General features: G+C 46.3%; 1 protein-coding gene across 3 annotated transcripts in view; it reads right to left on the bottom strand.

The window, feature by feature from the left end:
- Positions 1–550: 550 nt before the first annotated feature.
- Positions 551–15,713, bottom strand: part of LOC134355354 (kin of IRRE-like protein 1) — a 152,546-nt gene continuing 137,383 nt past the window's right edge. For 2 of the 3 annotated variants that reach the window (XM_063065120.1, XM_063065119.1), the window contains 3 exons: positions 11,963–12,102; positions 2,914–2,991; positions 551–1,279 (listed from right to left, as the gene is read on the bottom strand). In XM_063065120.1, coding sequence (XP_062921190.1) covers positions 878–1,279; positions 2,914–2,991; positions 11,963–12,102 — 620 coding nt within the window. In that variant the 3' untranslated portion in view covers positions 551–877. Of the gene's footprint in view, positions 1,280–2,913; positions 2,992–11,480; positions 11,622–11,962; positions 12,103–15,713 lie in introns of all 3 variants that reach the window. The other variant, XM_063065118.1, reaches the window with a different exon arrangement.

The raw sequence follows: 15,713 nt of genomic DNA on the forward strand, positions 1-15,713 counted from the left end.
TTATTGTGATACATTTCAAAGCTCTTTGTTGTGATATAGAGGGGCCTGTTCCCCAGCTTATAGAATATACAGTATATATCCACAGTGTCCATACACACACACACACACACACACACACACACACACACACACACACACACACGCAGTTTATATAAAATAGACTTGACCAAAGGAAGTATAAATATATACACACTCTCTGAGTCGGCAATTGGGAGGCAGCCAGTGGAGGCAGTCAGCAGGTGACAAGCAGTCAAATCGTTGCCAGGGGAGCAGAATGAGAAGACCTGGTAGGGACAGAGGGAGGAGCGGTCAGAGGAGAAAAGAACAGAAGGAGAGAGTTGGGGAGAGGGAAGGGGAACGGAGGGGAGGGATGTGGGAGGAGTAGAGGAAGGAGGCAGGGAAAGGGGAAGTGAAAGGCAGAGGAGAGGTGACATGGGAACGGGATGACTGGGAGGGGAGCAGGATGGACAGATGAGAGGAAGGAGGTGAGGGAGGAGGAAGAGAACGGGAAGGGTGGGAGAAGGTAAGGTGATAGAAGGGGTTGAATGGGGAGGAAAATAAGAGGGGAGAATGTAAGGTAAGCATGGAAGGAGTGGAGGAGGAAGGGGGGAGGAGAGGAAGGAGGTTAAAAGGAGGAGAAGGGTGAGGGAGACAGGTAAGCAAATGAGGGAGGGTAGAGGGAAGAGAGAGTGAGGGGCTTCCCTGATTGAGGGCTGGCATGACTCTCTGACCTTGGTGTCTGACTGTCCAACAACTCCTTCACCATCTCCACCTCAATACTGATTGGTCACAATTTGAAAGGCACCTGAGGGGTGGGAATGATCGAAGGGACAGATAGGGAAATGGGGTGACAAAGGGATTTGAGGGTCATATACGGTCAGACATGGGTCTGCATGCGCTGTTGGTAGGGACGTCCATGCTCGGACTGGGAGGAGGAGTAAGAGAAGCGGGAGGCACCAGTGTACTTGGGCGGAGTTTCGAAGGATTCGAATGTCCGCGTGTACAGGGGCATGCCATACGTATAGGCATAGGGCTCATATGATAGCTGGCTGACTGCGTCCCCAGCTCCATCCCCAGGGAAGTCGGGCAGTCGCCCATAGGGTGAGCCTGTCAGTGGGGGCACACCAGCACCCTGGGCATAACCACTGGTGTGGGAGAGGCGGGAAGGAGGGCGTGTCTCAAAGCGTGGCCCCGCAGGTCGGTAGTCCGCATACAGTAGTGTCCGCGAAGCTGGTCGCTCTTCTTGACCCCGCACATTGTAGTAACCATTGGTCGGGTCCTGAAGCCAAGGGGAGATTAGATGTGAGTGCTTGGTCACTACAGTAACCCCCTCCATCCATACCTCCAACTCTCCCAGAAACAAATTCCACTGCTCTTCCCTCCTTCCACTCCTCCACTCAATTCCCAACCATCCACCCCTCAAATTCTCCCACCCTGAGTACATCCCCCCATCACCCATACATAAACCTTCTCTCTCTCACCACCCATTCATGCCTTCCATCCCTTCCACTCACCCTCCATCCTCCCCTCCCTCTCACCATCCATCCTCCCCTCCCTCTCACCCTCCATCCTCCCCTCCCTCTCACCCTCCAACCTCCCCTCCCACTCACCCTCCATCCTCCCCTCCCTCTCACCCTCCAACCTCCCCTCCCACACACCCTCCATCCACCCCTCCCTCCACTCTCCATCCTCCCCTCCCTCTCACCCTCCATCCTCGCCTCCCTCTCACCCTCCATCCTCCTCCCCCACTCACCCTCCATCCTCCCCTCCCTCCACCATCCTCCTCTCCCACTCACCCTCCATCCTCCCTTCCCTCTCACCCTCCAACCTCCCCTCCCACTCACCCTCCATCCTCCCTCCCTCTCACCCTCCATCCTCCCCTCCCTCGCACCCTCCATCCTCCCCTCCCTCCCTCACAGCATCCATCCACCCCTCCATCCTTCTTACCTTCCAACCACCTCCTCTCTACCTCCATCTACCCCTCCCTCCCACCCTCAAACCCCCACTGTCTCCCTCCCACCAACCAACCCTCCCTCTCTACCACCCTCCATCCACCCACCCTACTTCCAATCTTCCATCCACCTCCACCCTTCCTCCTTCTCACTCTCCATCTACACCCTCCCTCTCCCACCCTCCATTCACCCCTCCCTCTCACCCGCCATCCACTCCTCCATTTCTCCAGCTCACTTACTCTCACACACCACCTCATCCCTCCCTCTCACCATTCATCCACCCCTCCCTCCCACCGTCCAACCACCCCACTCTCCATCCAGCCTCCATCACATGCTTCCTCCCTCTCACCCTCTATTCACCCCCTTCCTTCCCTTCACCCTCCATCCACTCATCCCTCCCTCCCCTTACCCACAAGCCCCTCCCTCACTCTTGATCCCTCCTCACCCTCCATCATCTCCTCCCTCTCACCCTCTATCCACCCCACCGTCTCCCCTTCCATCCCCTCCCTCTCTGTCAAGCTCCATACACACCTTCCTATCAGCGTCCATCCATCTTCTTTCCACTCCTCCCTCTCTCACCTTCCAAATGCCCCTCCCTCCCTCCCTCTCATCCTCCAAACACTCCTCCCTCCCTCTGACCTTCCATTCGCCTCCTCTCTCCCACTATCTCACTCACCATCCACCTCATCCCTCTCAATCTCTATCTATTCCTCCCTGCATCTCAGCCTGCATTGATCGCTCCATCCACCTCCTTCCTTCCTCTCACCCTCATCCAACCCAATCCCCCCTGTCATTTTCCTTCCATCTCCTCCATCTGTCCACTTCCTCCCTTCCTCCCACTCTCTTTCCAACTGCTCTGTCCATCTCCTTCCTCATTTACACAGCTCCACAGCTGGGAGCACACTGAGTGGGATGTGGTGCCTGCTGGGGTTGCTGGGAGTGGGATTGGAGTTTCCTTTACCTTCAGCTCACTCTCCTCCCGTGTATCGATGATGTCTGGACGCAGGTCGGACTTCAGTTCGATATCCTCCTTGAATGCCTGAGCAAGGAAAGAAATGAAGATAAGTAATTGAGTGTGTGTGTGTGTGTGTGTGTGTGTGTGTGTGTGTGTGTGTGAGAGAGAGAGAGAGAGTGAGTGAGAGAGAGTGAGAGTGAGAGAGAGAAAGTGAGAGAGAGAAAGTGAGTGAGAGAGAGAGAGAGAGACAGAGAGAGAGAGAGACAGAGAGAGAGAGAGAGACAGAGATAGTTGTTTTCTGTTCCAGCTGGAGGAACACTCACTAGTTCCTCTTCTGAGTGGCCACCTTCCACCTCTTCAATAATTAGCATGGCTTTTTGTGGGGAAAATTATGTCTTCCTATTCACTGAACTTCTGAAGATGTGACCAAGGGGACTGAGAAGGGCAGGGGATTGATATTGTCTACAAATCTACATTGACATTGATAAGGTCCCACATGGTGTGATCATACAGTTTTGGAGGTGAGCGAGCAGATTGGTTATGAAGTTGGCTTGGTGGAAGGAGTCAGAGGGTGGGCATGAGGACTGAAGACCTGCAACAAGTACTGTTCTGCAGACATTGGTGATAGGCTCTCTGTTATTTGTCATTACTGTTAATGGTTTGTATGAGAATGTAGGCAGTATGCTTAGTAGGATTGTGGATGATACCAGAAGTGGTGGTGTAGTGAATGGTGAAGAAGGTTCATCTAAGGTTAGATGAACAGAGAAAGCAGGACAAGTAATGGCAGATAGAATTCTACTCAGACAGGTGTGAGGTGTTGCATTTTGGGAAGTAAAACTAGGGCCAGACTAAAAGGCCTTGGGGAGTGCTGTAGAACAGAAAGACTGAGAGGTATGTGTAAGTATATATATCCCTGAAAATAGACGAGATCATGAAGAAGGTATGTGACACACTTCACAAAATTCTGGAGGAAATCAGCAGGTCAGGTAGCTTCTATTGAAAAGAATAAACGTAGCACACTTGCCATCAATTGAGTACAAGTACTGAGAGGCCACGTTCAGGGGCAAGAGGCAGTAGCCATGTCTATGGCTCTATCACTGATTCTGAGGCTTAGAGGGAAAGCATACAGTCAGACAGAGCAATAGTCACTGCAGACTCAATAGTGAGCAATAGTGATTTCAGACTCAATAGTGAGCAATAGTGATTTCAGACTCAATAGTGAGGAATAGTGATTTCAGACTCAATAGTGAGGAATGGTGATTGCAGACTCAATAGTGAGGAATGGTTATTTCAGTCTCAATAGTGAGCAATAGTGATTTCAGACTCAATAGTGAGCAATAGTGATTTCAGACTCAATAGTGAGTAATAGAGATTGCAGACTCAATAGTGTGGAAGAAGACACCAGATGGTGTGTGTCTTCCAGTTGGTCATGGGCCTCTGAGTGGGTGTAGAACATCCTCAAGGGGCATGGTAAACAGCTAGAGATTGTTGTTTATGTTGGTGAAAAAAACAACATAGGTAGAACAATATAGGAAGAATGAGTACAGGGAGATAAAAAATTAAAAAGCAGGACTCCGAAAGAAGTGATATCCAGATTACACTCAATACCATGCACAAGTGGTCAGAAATAGAAAGATAGGCCAGGTGAATGTGTGGATGAGGAGCTCGTGTAAGGGACAGGAATTCAAGTTCTTGGACCACGGGGATCTCTTCAAGGGTAGAGGCAATCTATCCAAGAGGGAAGGGTTGCACGGACCAGAAACGAACAAATGTCTGTGTAGGGAAATATGCTAGTAAGTATTTGAGAAGCAGGTTGAAAAATTGCTCATAGTTGTAAGAATAATAGGGTTTTATTGGTAACACACATAAAAGTTGCTGGTGAACGCAGCAGGCCAGGCAGCATCTCTAGTAAGAGGTGCAGTCGACGTTTCAGGCCGAGACCCTTCGTCAGGACTAACTGAAACGTCGACTGCACCTCTTCCTAGAGATGCTGCCTGGCCTGCTGCGTTCACCAGCAACTTTTATGTGTGTTGCTTGAATTTCCAGCATCTGCAGAATTCCTGTTGTTTGGGTTTTATTGGTAGGAGGTTTTCCCAGTTATTGACTGGGACATCCAGAGGGTTAAGCGACTGGATTGGATGGAATTTCTGAAATGTGGTCAGGAAGGTTTCCTGAGTCAGTATATAGAGGACATGACTCAGGAGGGTGCAATACTGGACCTCCTCTTAGGGGACAAGGCAGGGAAAATAACTGTAGTGACAATGAGGGAAAACTTCTGCCACAATTATCATAAATCTATTAGATTTAAGACAGTGATGTAAAAGAATAGGACAGGTCCACAGTTTAGTGTCCTAAACTGGAGCAGAGCTAATTTTTGGGAATGAGGCCGGATCCAGCAGAGGTAGTTTGGGAGAGCCTGTTTGAAGAAAAAAGAACAAATGGCAATTGGAAAGCTTTTAAGAGTGTCATATTAAGTGAGTTTAAGAGCCGAGAGGTAATGTTACAGCTATATAGGACCCTGGTCAGACCCCACTTGGAGTACTGTGCTCAGTTCTTGTCACCTCACTACAGGAAGGATGTGGAAACTATAGAAAGGGTGCAGAGGAGATTTACAAGGATGTTGCCTGGATTGGGGAATATGCCTTATGAGAATAGGTTGAGTGAGCTCAGTTTTTTCTCCTTGGAGCGGCGGAGGTTGAGAGGTGACCTGATAGAGATGTATAAGATGATGAGAGGCATTGATTGTGTAGATAGTCAGAGGCTTTTTCCCAGGGCTGAAATGGCTAGCATGAGAGGACACAGTTTTAAGTTGCTTGGAAGTAGGTCAGGGGAGATGTCAGGGGTAGGTTTTTTACACAGAGCGTGGTGAGTGTGTGGAATAGGCTGCTGGCGACAGTGGTGGAGGCAGATACGATAGGGTCTTTTAAGAGACTCCTGGATAGTTACATGGAGCTAAAGAAAAATAGAGGGCTCTGGGTAACCCTAGGTAATTTCTAAAGTAGGTACATGTTCGGCACAGCATTGTAGGCTGAAGGGCCTGTACTGGGCTGTAGGTTTTCTGTGTGTCCATGTTTCTATGAGTCTGCTCTGCTATTTCATCAAAGCTATTTAATTTCCTTCTCAGCTGCAATCTCTTGCCTTCTCCCCATACTCCTTCATGTCCTGACTAATCAAGAATCGATCAACCTCGACCTTAAAAGTAGACAGTGGCAATGAATTCCAGAGGTTCACCACTCTCTGGCTAAATAAATTCCTCCGCAACTCCATTCCTCTGTTCTGAAACTGTGTCCTCTGGTCTCAGACTCCCCTCCACATCTCCCCACATTCACTCTATCAAGGTCTATCAACATTTGATAGGTTTCAATGAGATCCCCCCTCATTCTTGTGAATTCCGTTGAGTGGAGGCTCAGAGCCATCAGATGCTGTCCGTATGATGCTACTCAATCCCAAAATCATTTTCATGAAACTCCTTTGAACCCTCTCCAATGTCAGCACATTGTCCAAAATTGTTCACAATAATCCAAGTGAGGCCTCACCAGTACTTTATAAAGCCTTAACATTATATCCTTGCTTTTATATTCTGGATCTCTCAAAGTAAATGTTAACATTGTAATAACAACAGGTCTGTTATTATTATAGCTGTACATATCCCACCACAGGCCGATACCAACCTGCCTCACAATAAACTTTGCCAAACCATCAATATTCATGAAACCACACACCCAAAGGCTCCTTTCATTCTCGTTGGACACTTTAACCAAGCATCGCTGACTGGAGCTTACCCGAAGTTCTACCAAAACGTCGGGTGAGCACTCTGGGAGGAAGCATACTCAAGCACTGCTACTCTTTCTTCCACAATGCCTATAAAGCACTTCTCCGTGCTTCATCTGCAAAATCTGACCATTCCTCCATCTTGGTCCTACCGACCTACAGGCAGAAATTGAAGCAGGAAGCAGCCATAGTGAAAACTATCCACTGCTGATCCAACCAATTAAACTCACTGTTACAAGACTGCTTTGATAGCATCACCTGGGACGTATTTTGAGTTGATAACATCTCCAAATACACAGAGGTATTCACAAGCTTTATCCAGAAGTGCACTAAAGACATTGCTCCCTAAAAATTAATTTGGGTCTACCCAAACCAGAAGCCTTTGATAAATAACAAACAGACGAAAATCTGCAGATGCTGGAGATCTGAGCAGCACACACAAAATGCTGGAGGAACTCAGCAAGCCTGACAGCATCTGTGTAAAAAAGTACAGTCAACATTTTGGCCTGAAACCCTTCAGCAGGTTTTTCCACAGATGCTGCCTGGCCTGCTGAGTTTCTCCAGCATTTTGTGTGTGTTGCCTTGGGTAAATAGTTCAGTGCGTGTTGCTTCACCTCTGGAGATCAACAGGAGCTCAAGAGATGCCACTATGATTTACGAAGAGCCATCAAAGTAGCAAAATGGCAACACGGGGACAAAGTCCAGTCACAACTCTGCAACAATGGTACAAACGGCATCTGGCAAGGTCTGCACACCATCGCAGACTTCAAGAGGAAATGCAGCAGTCCAGCCAATGTTTCCACCTCACTTCCAGACAAGTGAAATGTTTTTTACATCGACTTAAAGTTGCGAGGACTGAACACCTGAGGAGAGCTATCGACAAGACCTGCACCCTGGTCATCGAGGTACGTAGAACATTCCAACAGCCGCCAGGCAGTGGGGCTGGATGGCATCCCAGGGCACCTACTCAAAGAGTGTGCTGAACAGCTGGCTGGTGTGTTTACAGACATTTTTAATCCCTCCCACTCCCACTCTGTAGTGGCCTCCTGTTTCAAATCGTCTATCATTGTCCCTGTACCTAAGGAAACCAAGGTAGCATACCTGAATGATTTGCGGTCTATCACACTCACCTCAATTATAAGTAAATGCTTTGAAAATATGGTTAAAGACGACATCTGCAGCGTGCTACCACCCACACTAGATCCCCTACAATTCACCTATCGATAGAACTGTCTACTGATGACACCATAGCCACAGCCCTACACACCATCCTCACTCACCTGGAGAAGAGAGATGCATATGTTAGAAAGCTGTTCCTGGACGACAATTCATCATTCAACACCATAATTACCTCCAGATTTGACAGGAAGCTCAGAGACCTCAGCCTGCACCTCACCTTGTGCAGCTGGATCCTGGACTTCCTTTCAGATCACCGACAGATGGTATGGATAGGCTCCCACACCTTTGCCTCTCTGATCCTCACACAGGTCTCCTCCAGTGTTGTGTTATGTGTCCCCTTCTCTCCACCCCTTACACCCATGACTGTACTGTCACACACAGCTCTAATCTGCTGATCAAATTCACAGATGACATGACTTTGATTGGCCTTATTTCTAGCAGTGATGAGACACCTGACAGAGGAGAGATTGACACCCTGACACAGTGGGCCAAGGTAACAACCTCTCCCTCAATCTCTAAAAAACAAAAGAGCTGATTGTGGATTACGGGAAGTATGGAGACAGGCTTGCCCCGATCAATGTCAATGGTCTACAGTTGAGAGGGTGAGTAGTTACAGGTTCCTTGATATACACAATACCAATGATCTCACCTGGACTGTACACACTGGCTTTGTGGCAAAAAAAAAAGGACAACAGAGGCTCTTCCACCTCAGGTGACTAAAGAAGTTTGGAATGGTCCCTTAATTCCTCAAGACCTTCTACAGGGCACCATTGGGATCATCCTGACTGGCTGTATCACTGTCTGGTATGGGAACCGCACCAGCCTTGATGGCTGGGCACTGCAGAGAGTGGTACAGACAGCCCAGCGCATCTGTGGATGTGAACTGCCCTCCATTGAGAACATTTACAGCAGCAGGTGTATAAAGAAACAGCAGCTGGAAGATCATCGGGGACACCAGTCACCCCAAATATAAACTGTTTCAGCTGCAAATAATACCACAGCATTAAAGCCAGGACCAACAGGCTACGGGACAGCTTCTTTCTACAAGTCATTAGACTTTTAAATTCACATGTACGTTGCAACGGAGTCATAACACAAAGATTTTTACTCTCTCATGTTGTGGGATGGATATAAGATTTAAATAAATTCTAATTCTAATTCACTGCATTTGCCTTCCTCATCACCAACTCAACCTGCAAATTAACCTTTAGGGAATCCTACATGAAGATACCCAAGTCCCTATGCACCTCAGGTTTTTGAATTTTCTCTCCATTTAAAAAATAGTCTACCCTTTTATTTCTTCCACCAAGTTGCATGACCATACGCTTTTCAGCACTGTATTCCATCTGCCATTTCTTTGCCCAGTATCTTAATCTGTTTAAATTCTTCTGCAGCTTCTTTACTTCCTCAGCACTGACTGCCTGTCCACCTATCTTCATTTCATCCACAAACTTCGTCACAAAGCCATCAATTTCATTATCTTAGTCATTGACATATAACATAAAAAGAAGTGGTCCCAACATAGACCCTTGTGGAACCCCAATAGTCACCAGCAACCAACCAGAAAAGGCCTCCTCTATTCCCACTCTTTGGCTCCTGCCAATCAGCCATTGCTTTATCCATACTAGTATCTTTCCTGTAATACCATGGGCTCATAGCTTGTTAAGCAGAATCATGTGTTGCACCTAGTCAAAGGCCTCTGAAAATCCATACACAATTCTCCTTTATCTATCCTGCTTTTTATTTCTTCCAAGAATTTCAACAGGCAACTTTGTCAGGCAAGATTTTCCCTTAACGAAACCATGAAGACTACAGCCTAATGTGCCTCCAAGTTCCCCAAAATCACATCCTTAACAATTGACTCCAACATCTTCTCAACTACTGAGATCAAACCAGTGTGTAGCATTTATGCTTTGAATTGTAGGGCACTAGGGAGTATAATGGAACAGAGGGACCTAGGAGTACAAGTTAACAAAGTAACAAAGTAATGAATAAAACAGGGCATTGACTATAGAAGTTGGGACATTATATTGCAGTTACATAAGGCAAGGCCAGACTTGGGAGCACAATGTACAATATTGGTCACCCTTTAATGGAAACACATTGTTAGCTTGGAAAGAGTGCAGAAAATATTCATGAGGATGTTGCCAGGACTAGAGGAGCTGAGTTATAGGGAGAAGTTGGCTAGACAGTTAATTAATTATTCCTTGGAATATGGGAGAATTAGGGCTGCCCTTACAGAAATGATTAAAGTTATGAAAAGCATAAATAATTGATGATAACAGTGTCTTCCTCAGTGTAAAGGATTCAAAAACTAGGGGGCATAGATTTAAATAAGAGGGGAAAGATTTAAAAGTGAACTGAGGTGCAATTTTTTTCTCACAGAGGGTTGTGAGTCTATGGAACAAGCTGCCAGAGGAAGTGGTTGAGGCAGCTACAATAGCATCATTTAAGAAACACTTGCATAGCTACATGAACGGGCGGGTGCCATGTTTGGCATGGACTGGTTGGGCCAATGGGCTTGTAAAAAACATTAGTGATGTCAGTTGTTTTTCACACAGGGTGTGGTTGGTGTGGAACAAGATACCAAACCAATTAATAAAGGAGTGTACAATGACTACGTTTAAAAGACATATGTACAGGTATATAGATCAGAAAGGTTTCATGGACCAAACACAGGTAAATGGTACAGGCACAAGAAGACACCTTGGTTGGCATAGATGAGTTGAGCTGAATCTGTGCTGTATAGTTCTACTATGCTATTCTAAAAACAATAGTCAAGCTTTTGAGAGACGGTTCTCCATGCAAGAGTCATGCTGACTATCCAACTCAGGGCCTGCCCCAGATCCTTTCTATCAGAATCCCCTCCACTAGCTTTCTGATCACTGACATTAGACTCACTGGCTTGTAGTTGCTGGCTTGTCCTTGCATTCCTTCTTCAACAAAGGTTGAGCACTAGCCATCCTCAAAACTTCCAGACATCTCGTGTAGATAAAAAATATATCTGGATGGCCCCTACAATTTCTTCCCAAGCTTCCCACAGTATCATAAGAACATAAGACATACGAAATAGGAGCAGGAGTAGGCCATCTGTCTTGTCGAGCCTGCTCCACTATTCAATAAGATCATGACTGATCTGACCATGGACTCATCTCTATCTACCTGCCTTTTCCCTATAACCCTTAATTCCCCTGCAAACATCTATCTAACCTTGTCTTAAATATATTTACTGAGGGAGCCTCCACTGCTTCATTGGGCAGAGAATTCCACAGATTCACCACTCTTTGGGAAAAGCAGTTCCTCCTCATCTCCAACCTAAATCTACTCCCCCGAATCTTGAGGCTATGTCCCCTAGTTCTAGTCTCATCTACCAGTGGAAACAACTTTCCTGCCTCTATCTTATCTACCTCTTTCATAATTTTATATGTTTCTATTAGATCGCCTCTCATCCTTCTGAATTCCAGCGAGTACAATTCCAGGAGACTCAATCTGTCCTCATAGTCTAACTCCCTCATCTCTGGAATCAACCTGGTGAACTTTCTCTGCATTGCCTCCAAAGCCAGTATATCCTTCCTCAAGTAAGGAGCCCAGAAATGCACGCAGCATTGCAGATGCGACCTCACCTCTGAATGATAACTGGTCAGGTCCTGGGCATTCTCCATTTTACTGCATCTTGAGACCTTCAGCAGCTCCTCTTTTGCAATGTGGATATGTTCTAAGACATCATTGTTCTCTTTCCTGAATTCCCTAAGATCATCTCCACACTAAATGCAGAAAAAAAGTACTCATTTCAGATCTCATAGACCTTTTGATTTCACACATAGATGACCATCTCCAGAATTCCTGATGCACCTGGACACTTCCTCTGCCTCAGCCTCTCTCTAGACCCACATATTACTGAACCCGAATGTCCCTCTCTTCTCTAATGTTCTCACCTACCTCACACTGAACCTACAACACTTTATTCACTCAGAAACTACCTGAGACAGAATAACATTTAAGATACGGAGACCACACACGTCCACGAACACAGACACACTCTCTCTCTCACACACACAAACACATACAAGAGGATATCAACACCTACAACACACTACCACCATACCGAGTACATGGCTTTCATCACCCGAGTTGCTGTGGAGATGCTGGAATCATCCTCCTCCAGTTCCTTGCTGCCCAGTGGTGCCTCTTTGTTCACCGACTCCACTTTAATGTCAGGTTTCCCAAGAGTCACATCCTTCCGACCTAGGCAAGAATATACCAAATATTCAGGGGACAAAGACAGCATAGTATGGCAGCTCTCTCTACACCATCCTATCACCCACTCCCAGAGCACAGGGTAGACACAGAGTGAAGCTCCCCCCACACTGTCTCAATACGCACACCCAGGACGCAGGTCAGACACTGAGTCACCTTTTCATCACACACTCACAGGCATGGATTCGACAGAGTGAATTTCCCTCTACACTGTCCCATCGCACACTCCCAGGCATGGATTCGACAGAGTGAATTTCCCTCTACACGGTCCCATCACACACTCCCAGGCATGGATTCAACAAATTGTATCTCTCTCTGTCCTTTCACGCACTCCCAGGGTCAAACCCAGAATCCAAACACAGTTGGCGGCTCTCTACCTCGGGATCTACAGAGACTGCACCAAGCACCTTCCCAGATGGCACATGTTGCCAAGTACTTTCTCTGGAGGGGCTACTGTCTTCATAAAGAGACATGGCTATCTCCGGTGAGTGTCAGCTGTGCCACTCAAAAAGTGCTACATCAGGGGGACCAATATCCTGGCAGGGAGATTAGCGAGGGCTACTGAAGTGACTTTAAACTAGAATGGTTGGGGGGTGGGAATCAAATTAAAGAGGCTAGGCGAGAGGAGGTTAGTTCACAACAGGGGGATGGGAACCAGTGCAGAGAGACAGAGGGGTGTAAAATGAGGGTAGAAGCAAAAAGTAGTAAGGTGAAAAGTAAAAGTGGCAGGCCGACAAATCCAGGGCAAGCATCAAAAAGGGCCACTTTTCAACTTAATTGTATAAGGGCTAAGGGAGTTGTAAAAGCGAGCCTGAAGGCTTTGTGTGTCAATGCAAGGAGCATTCGTAACAAGGTGGATGAATTGAAAGTGCAGATTGTTATCAATGATTATGATATAGTTGGGATCACAGAGACATGGCTCCAGGGTGACCAAGGATGGGAGCTCAACATTCAGGGATATTCAATATTCAGGAGGGATAGACATGAAAGAAAAGGAGGTGGGATGGCGTTGCTGGTTAGAGAGGAGATTAATGCAATAGAAAGGAAGGAACTAAGCCGGGAGGATGTGGAATCGATATGGGTAGAGCTGCATAACACTAAGGGGCAGAAAACACTGGTGGGAGTTGTGTACAGGCCACCTAACAGTAGTAGTGAGGTTGGGGATGGCATTAAACAGGAAATTAGAAATGTGTGCAATAAAGGAACACATAATGAATGCAATAAAGGAAAGTTATAACGGGTGACTTCAATCTACATGTAGATTGGGTGAACTAAATTGGTAAGGGTGCTGAGGAAGAGGATTTCTTGGAATGTATGCGGGATGGTTTTTTGAACCAACATGTCAAGGAACCAACTGGAGAGCAGGTTATTCTAGACTGGGTATTGAGCAATGAGGAAGGGCTAATTAGTAATCTTGTCGTGAGAGGCCCCTTGGGTAAGAATGACCATAATATGGTGGAATTCTTCATTAAGATGGAGAGTGACATAGTTAATTCAGAAACAAAGGTTCTGAACTTAAAGAAGGGTAACTTTGAAGGTATGAGACATGAATTAGCTAAGATAGACTGGCAAATGACACTTAAAGGGTTGACGGTGGATATGCAATGGCAAGTATTTAAAGATCGCATGGATGAACTACAACAATTGTTCATCCTAGTTTGGCAAAAGAATAAATCAAGGAAGGTAGTACACCCGTGGCTGACAAGGGAAATTAGGGATAGTATCAATTCCAAAGAGGAAGCATACAAATTAGCCAGAAAAAGTGGCTCACCTGAGGACTGGGAGAAATTCAGAGTTCAGCAGAGGAGGACAAAGGGCTTAATTAGGAAGGGGAAAAAAGGTTATGAGAGAAAACTGGCAGGGAACATAAAAACTGACTGTAAAAGCTTTTAAAGATATGTGAAAAGAAAAAGATTGGTTAAGACAAATGTAGGTCCCCTACAGACAGAAACAGGTGAATTGATTATGGGGAGCAAGGACATGGCAGACCAATTGAATAATTACTTTGGTTCTGTCTTCACTAAGGAGGACATAAATAATCTTCCGGAAATAGTAGGGGACAGAGGGTCCAGTGAGATGGAGGAACTGAAGGAAATACATGTTAGTAGGGAAGTGGTGTTAGGTAAATTGAAGGGATTAAAGGCAGATAAATCCCCAGGGCCAGATGGTCTGCATCCCAGAGTGCTTAAGGAAGTAGCCCAAGAAATAGTGGATGCATTAGTGATAATTTTTCAAAACTCTTTAGATTCTGGACTAGTTCCTGAGGATTGGAGGGTGGCTAATGTAACCCCACTTTTTAAAAAAAGGAGGGAGAGAGAAACCGGGGAATTATAGACCGGTTAGCCTAACATCAGTGATGGGGAAACTACTAGAGTCAGTTATCAAAGATATGATAACAGCACATTTGGAAAGCGGTGAAATCATCGGACGAAGTCAGCATGGATTTGTGAAAGGAAAATCATGTCTGACGAATCTCATAGAATTTTTTGAGGATATAACTAGTAGAGTGGATAGGGGAGAACCAGTGGATGTGGTATATTTGGATTTTCAAAAGGCTTTTGACAAGGTCCCACACAGGAGATTAGTGTGCAAACTTAAAGCACACGGTATTGGGGGTAAGGTATTGATGTGGATAGAGAATTGGTTGGCAGACAGGAAGCAAAGAGTGGGAATAAACGGGACCTTTTCAGAATGGCAGGCAGTGACTAGTGGGGTACCGCAAGGCTCAGTGCTGGGACCCCAGTTGTTTACAATATATATTAATGACTTAGACAAGGGAATTAAATGCAGCATCTCCAAGTTTGCGGATGACACAAAGCTGGGCGGCAGTGTTAGCTGTGAGGAGGATGTTAAGAGGATGCAGGGTGACTTGGATAGGTTCGGTGAGTGGGCAAATTCATGGCAGATGCAGTTTAATGTGGATAAATGTGAAGTTATCCACTTTGGTGGCCGATTAGGAAAAGGGGAGGTGCAACAAGACCTGGGTGTCATTATACACCAGTCATTGAAAGTGGGCATGCAGGTACAGCAGGCGGTGAAAAAGGCGAATGGTATGCTGGCATTTATAGCAAGAGGATTCGAGTACAGGAGCAGGGAGGTACTACTGCAGTTGTACAAGGCCTTGGTGAGACCACACCTGGAGTATTGTGTGCAGTTTTGGTCCCCTAATCTGAGGAAAGACATCCTTGCCATAGAGAGAGTACAAAGAAGGTTCACCAGATTGATTCCTGGGACGGCAGGACTTTCATATGATGAAAGACTGGATGAACTAGGCTTATACTCGTTGGAAATTCAGAAGATTGAGGGGAGATCTGATTGAAACGTATAAAATCCTAAAGGGATTGGACAGGCTAGATGCAGGAAGATTGTTCCCGATGTTGGGGAAGTCCAGAACGAGGGGTCACAGTTTGAGGATACAGGGGAAGCCTTTTAGGACCGAGATTAGGAAAAACTTCACACAGAGAGTGGTGAATCTGTGGAATTCTCTGCCACAGGAAACAGTTGAGGCCAGTTCATTGCCTATATTTAAGAGGGAGTTAGATATGGCCCTTGTGGCTAAAGGGATCGGGGAAGGCTGGTGCAGGGTTCTGAGTTGGATG

Source organism: Mobula hypostoma, chromosome 13 (genome assembly GCF_963921235.1).
Source record: "Mobula hypostoma chromosome 13, sMobHyp1.1, whole genome shotgun sequence".
NCBI classification, from domain to species: domain Eukaryota; kingdom Metazoa; phylum Chordata; class Chondrichthyes; order Myliobatiformes; family Myliobatidae; genus Mobula; species Mobula hypostoma.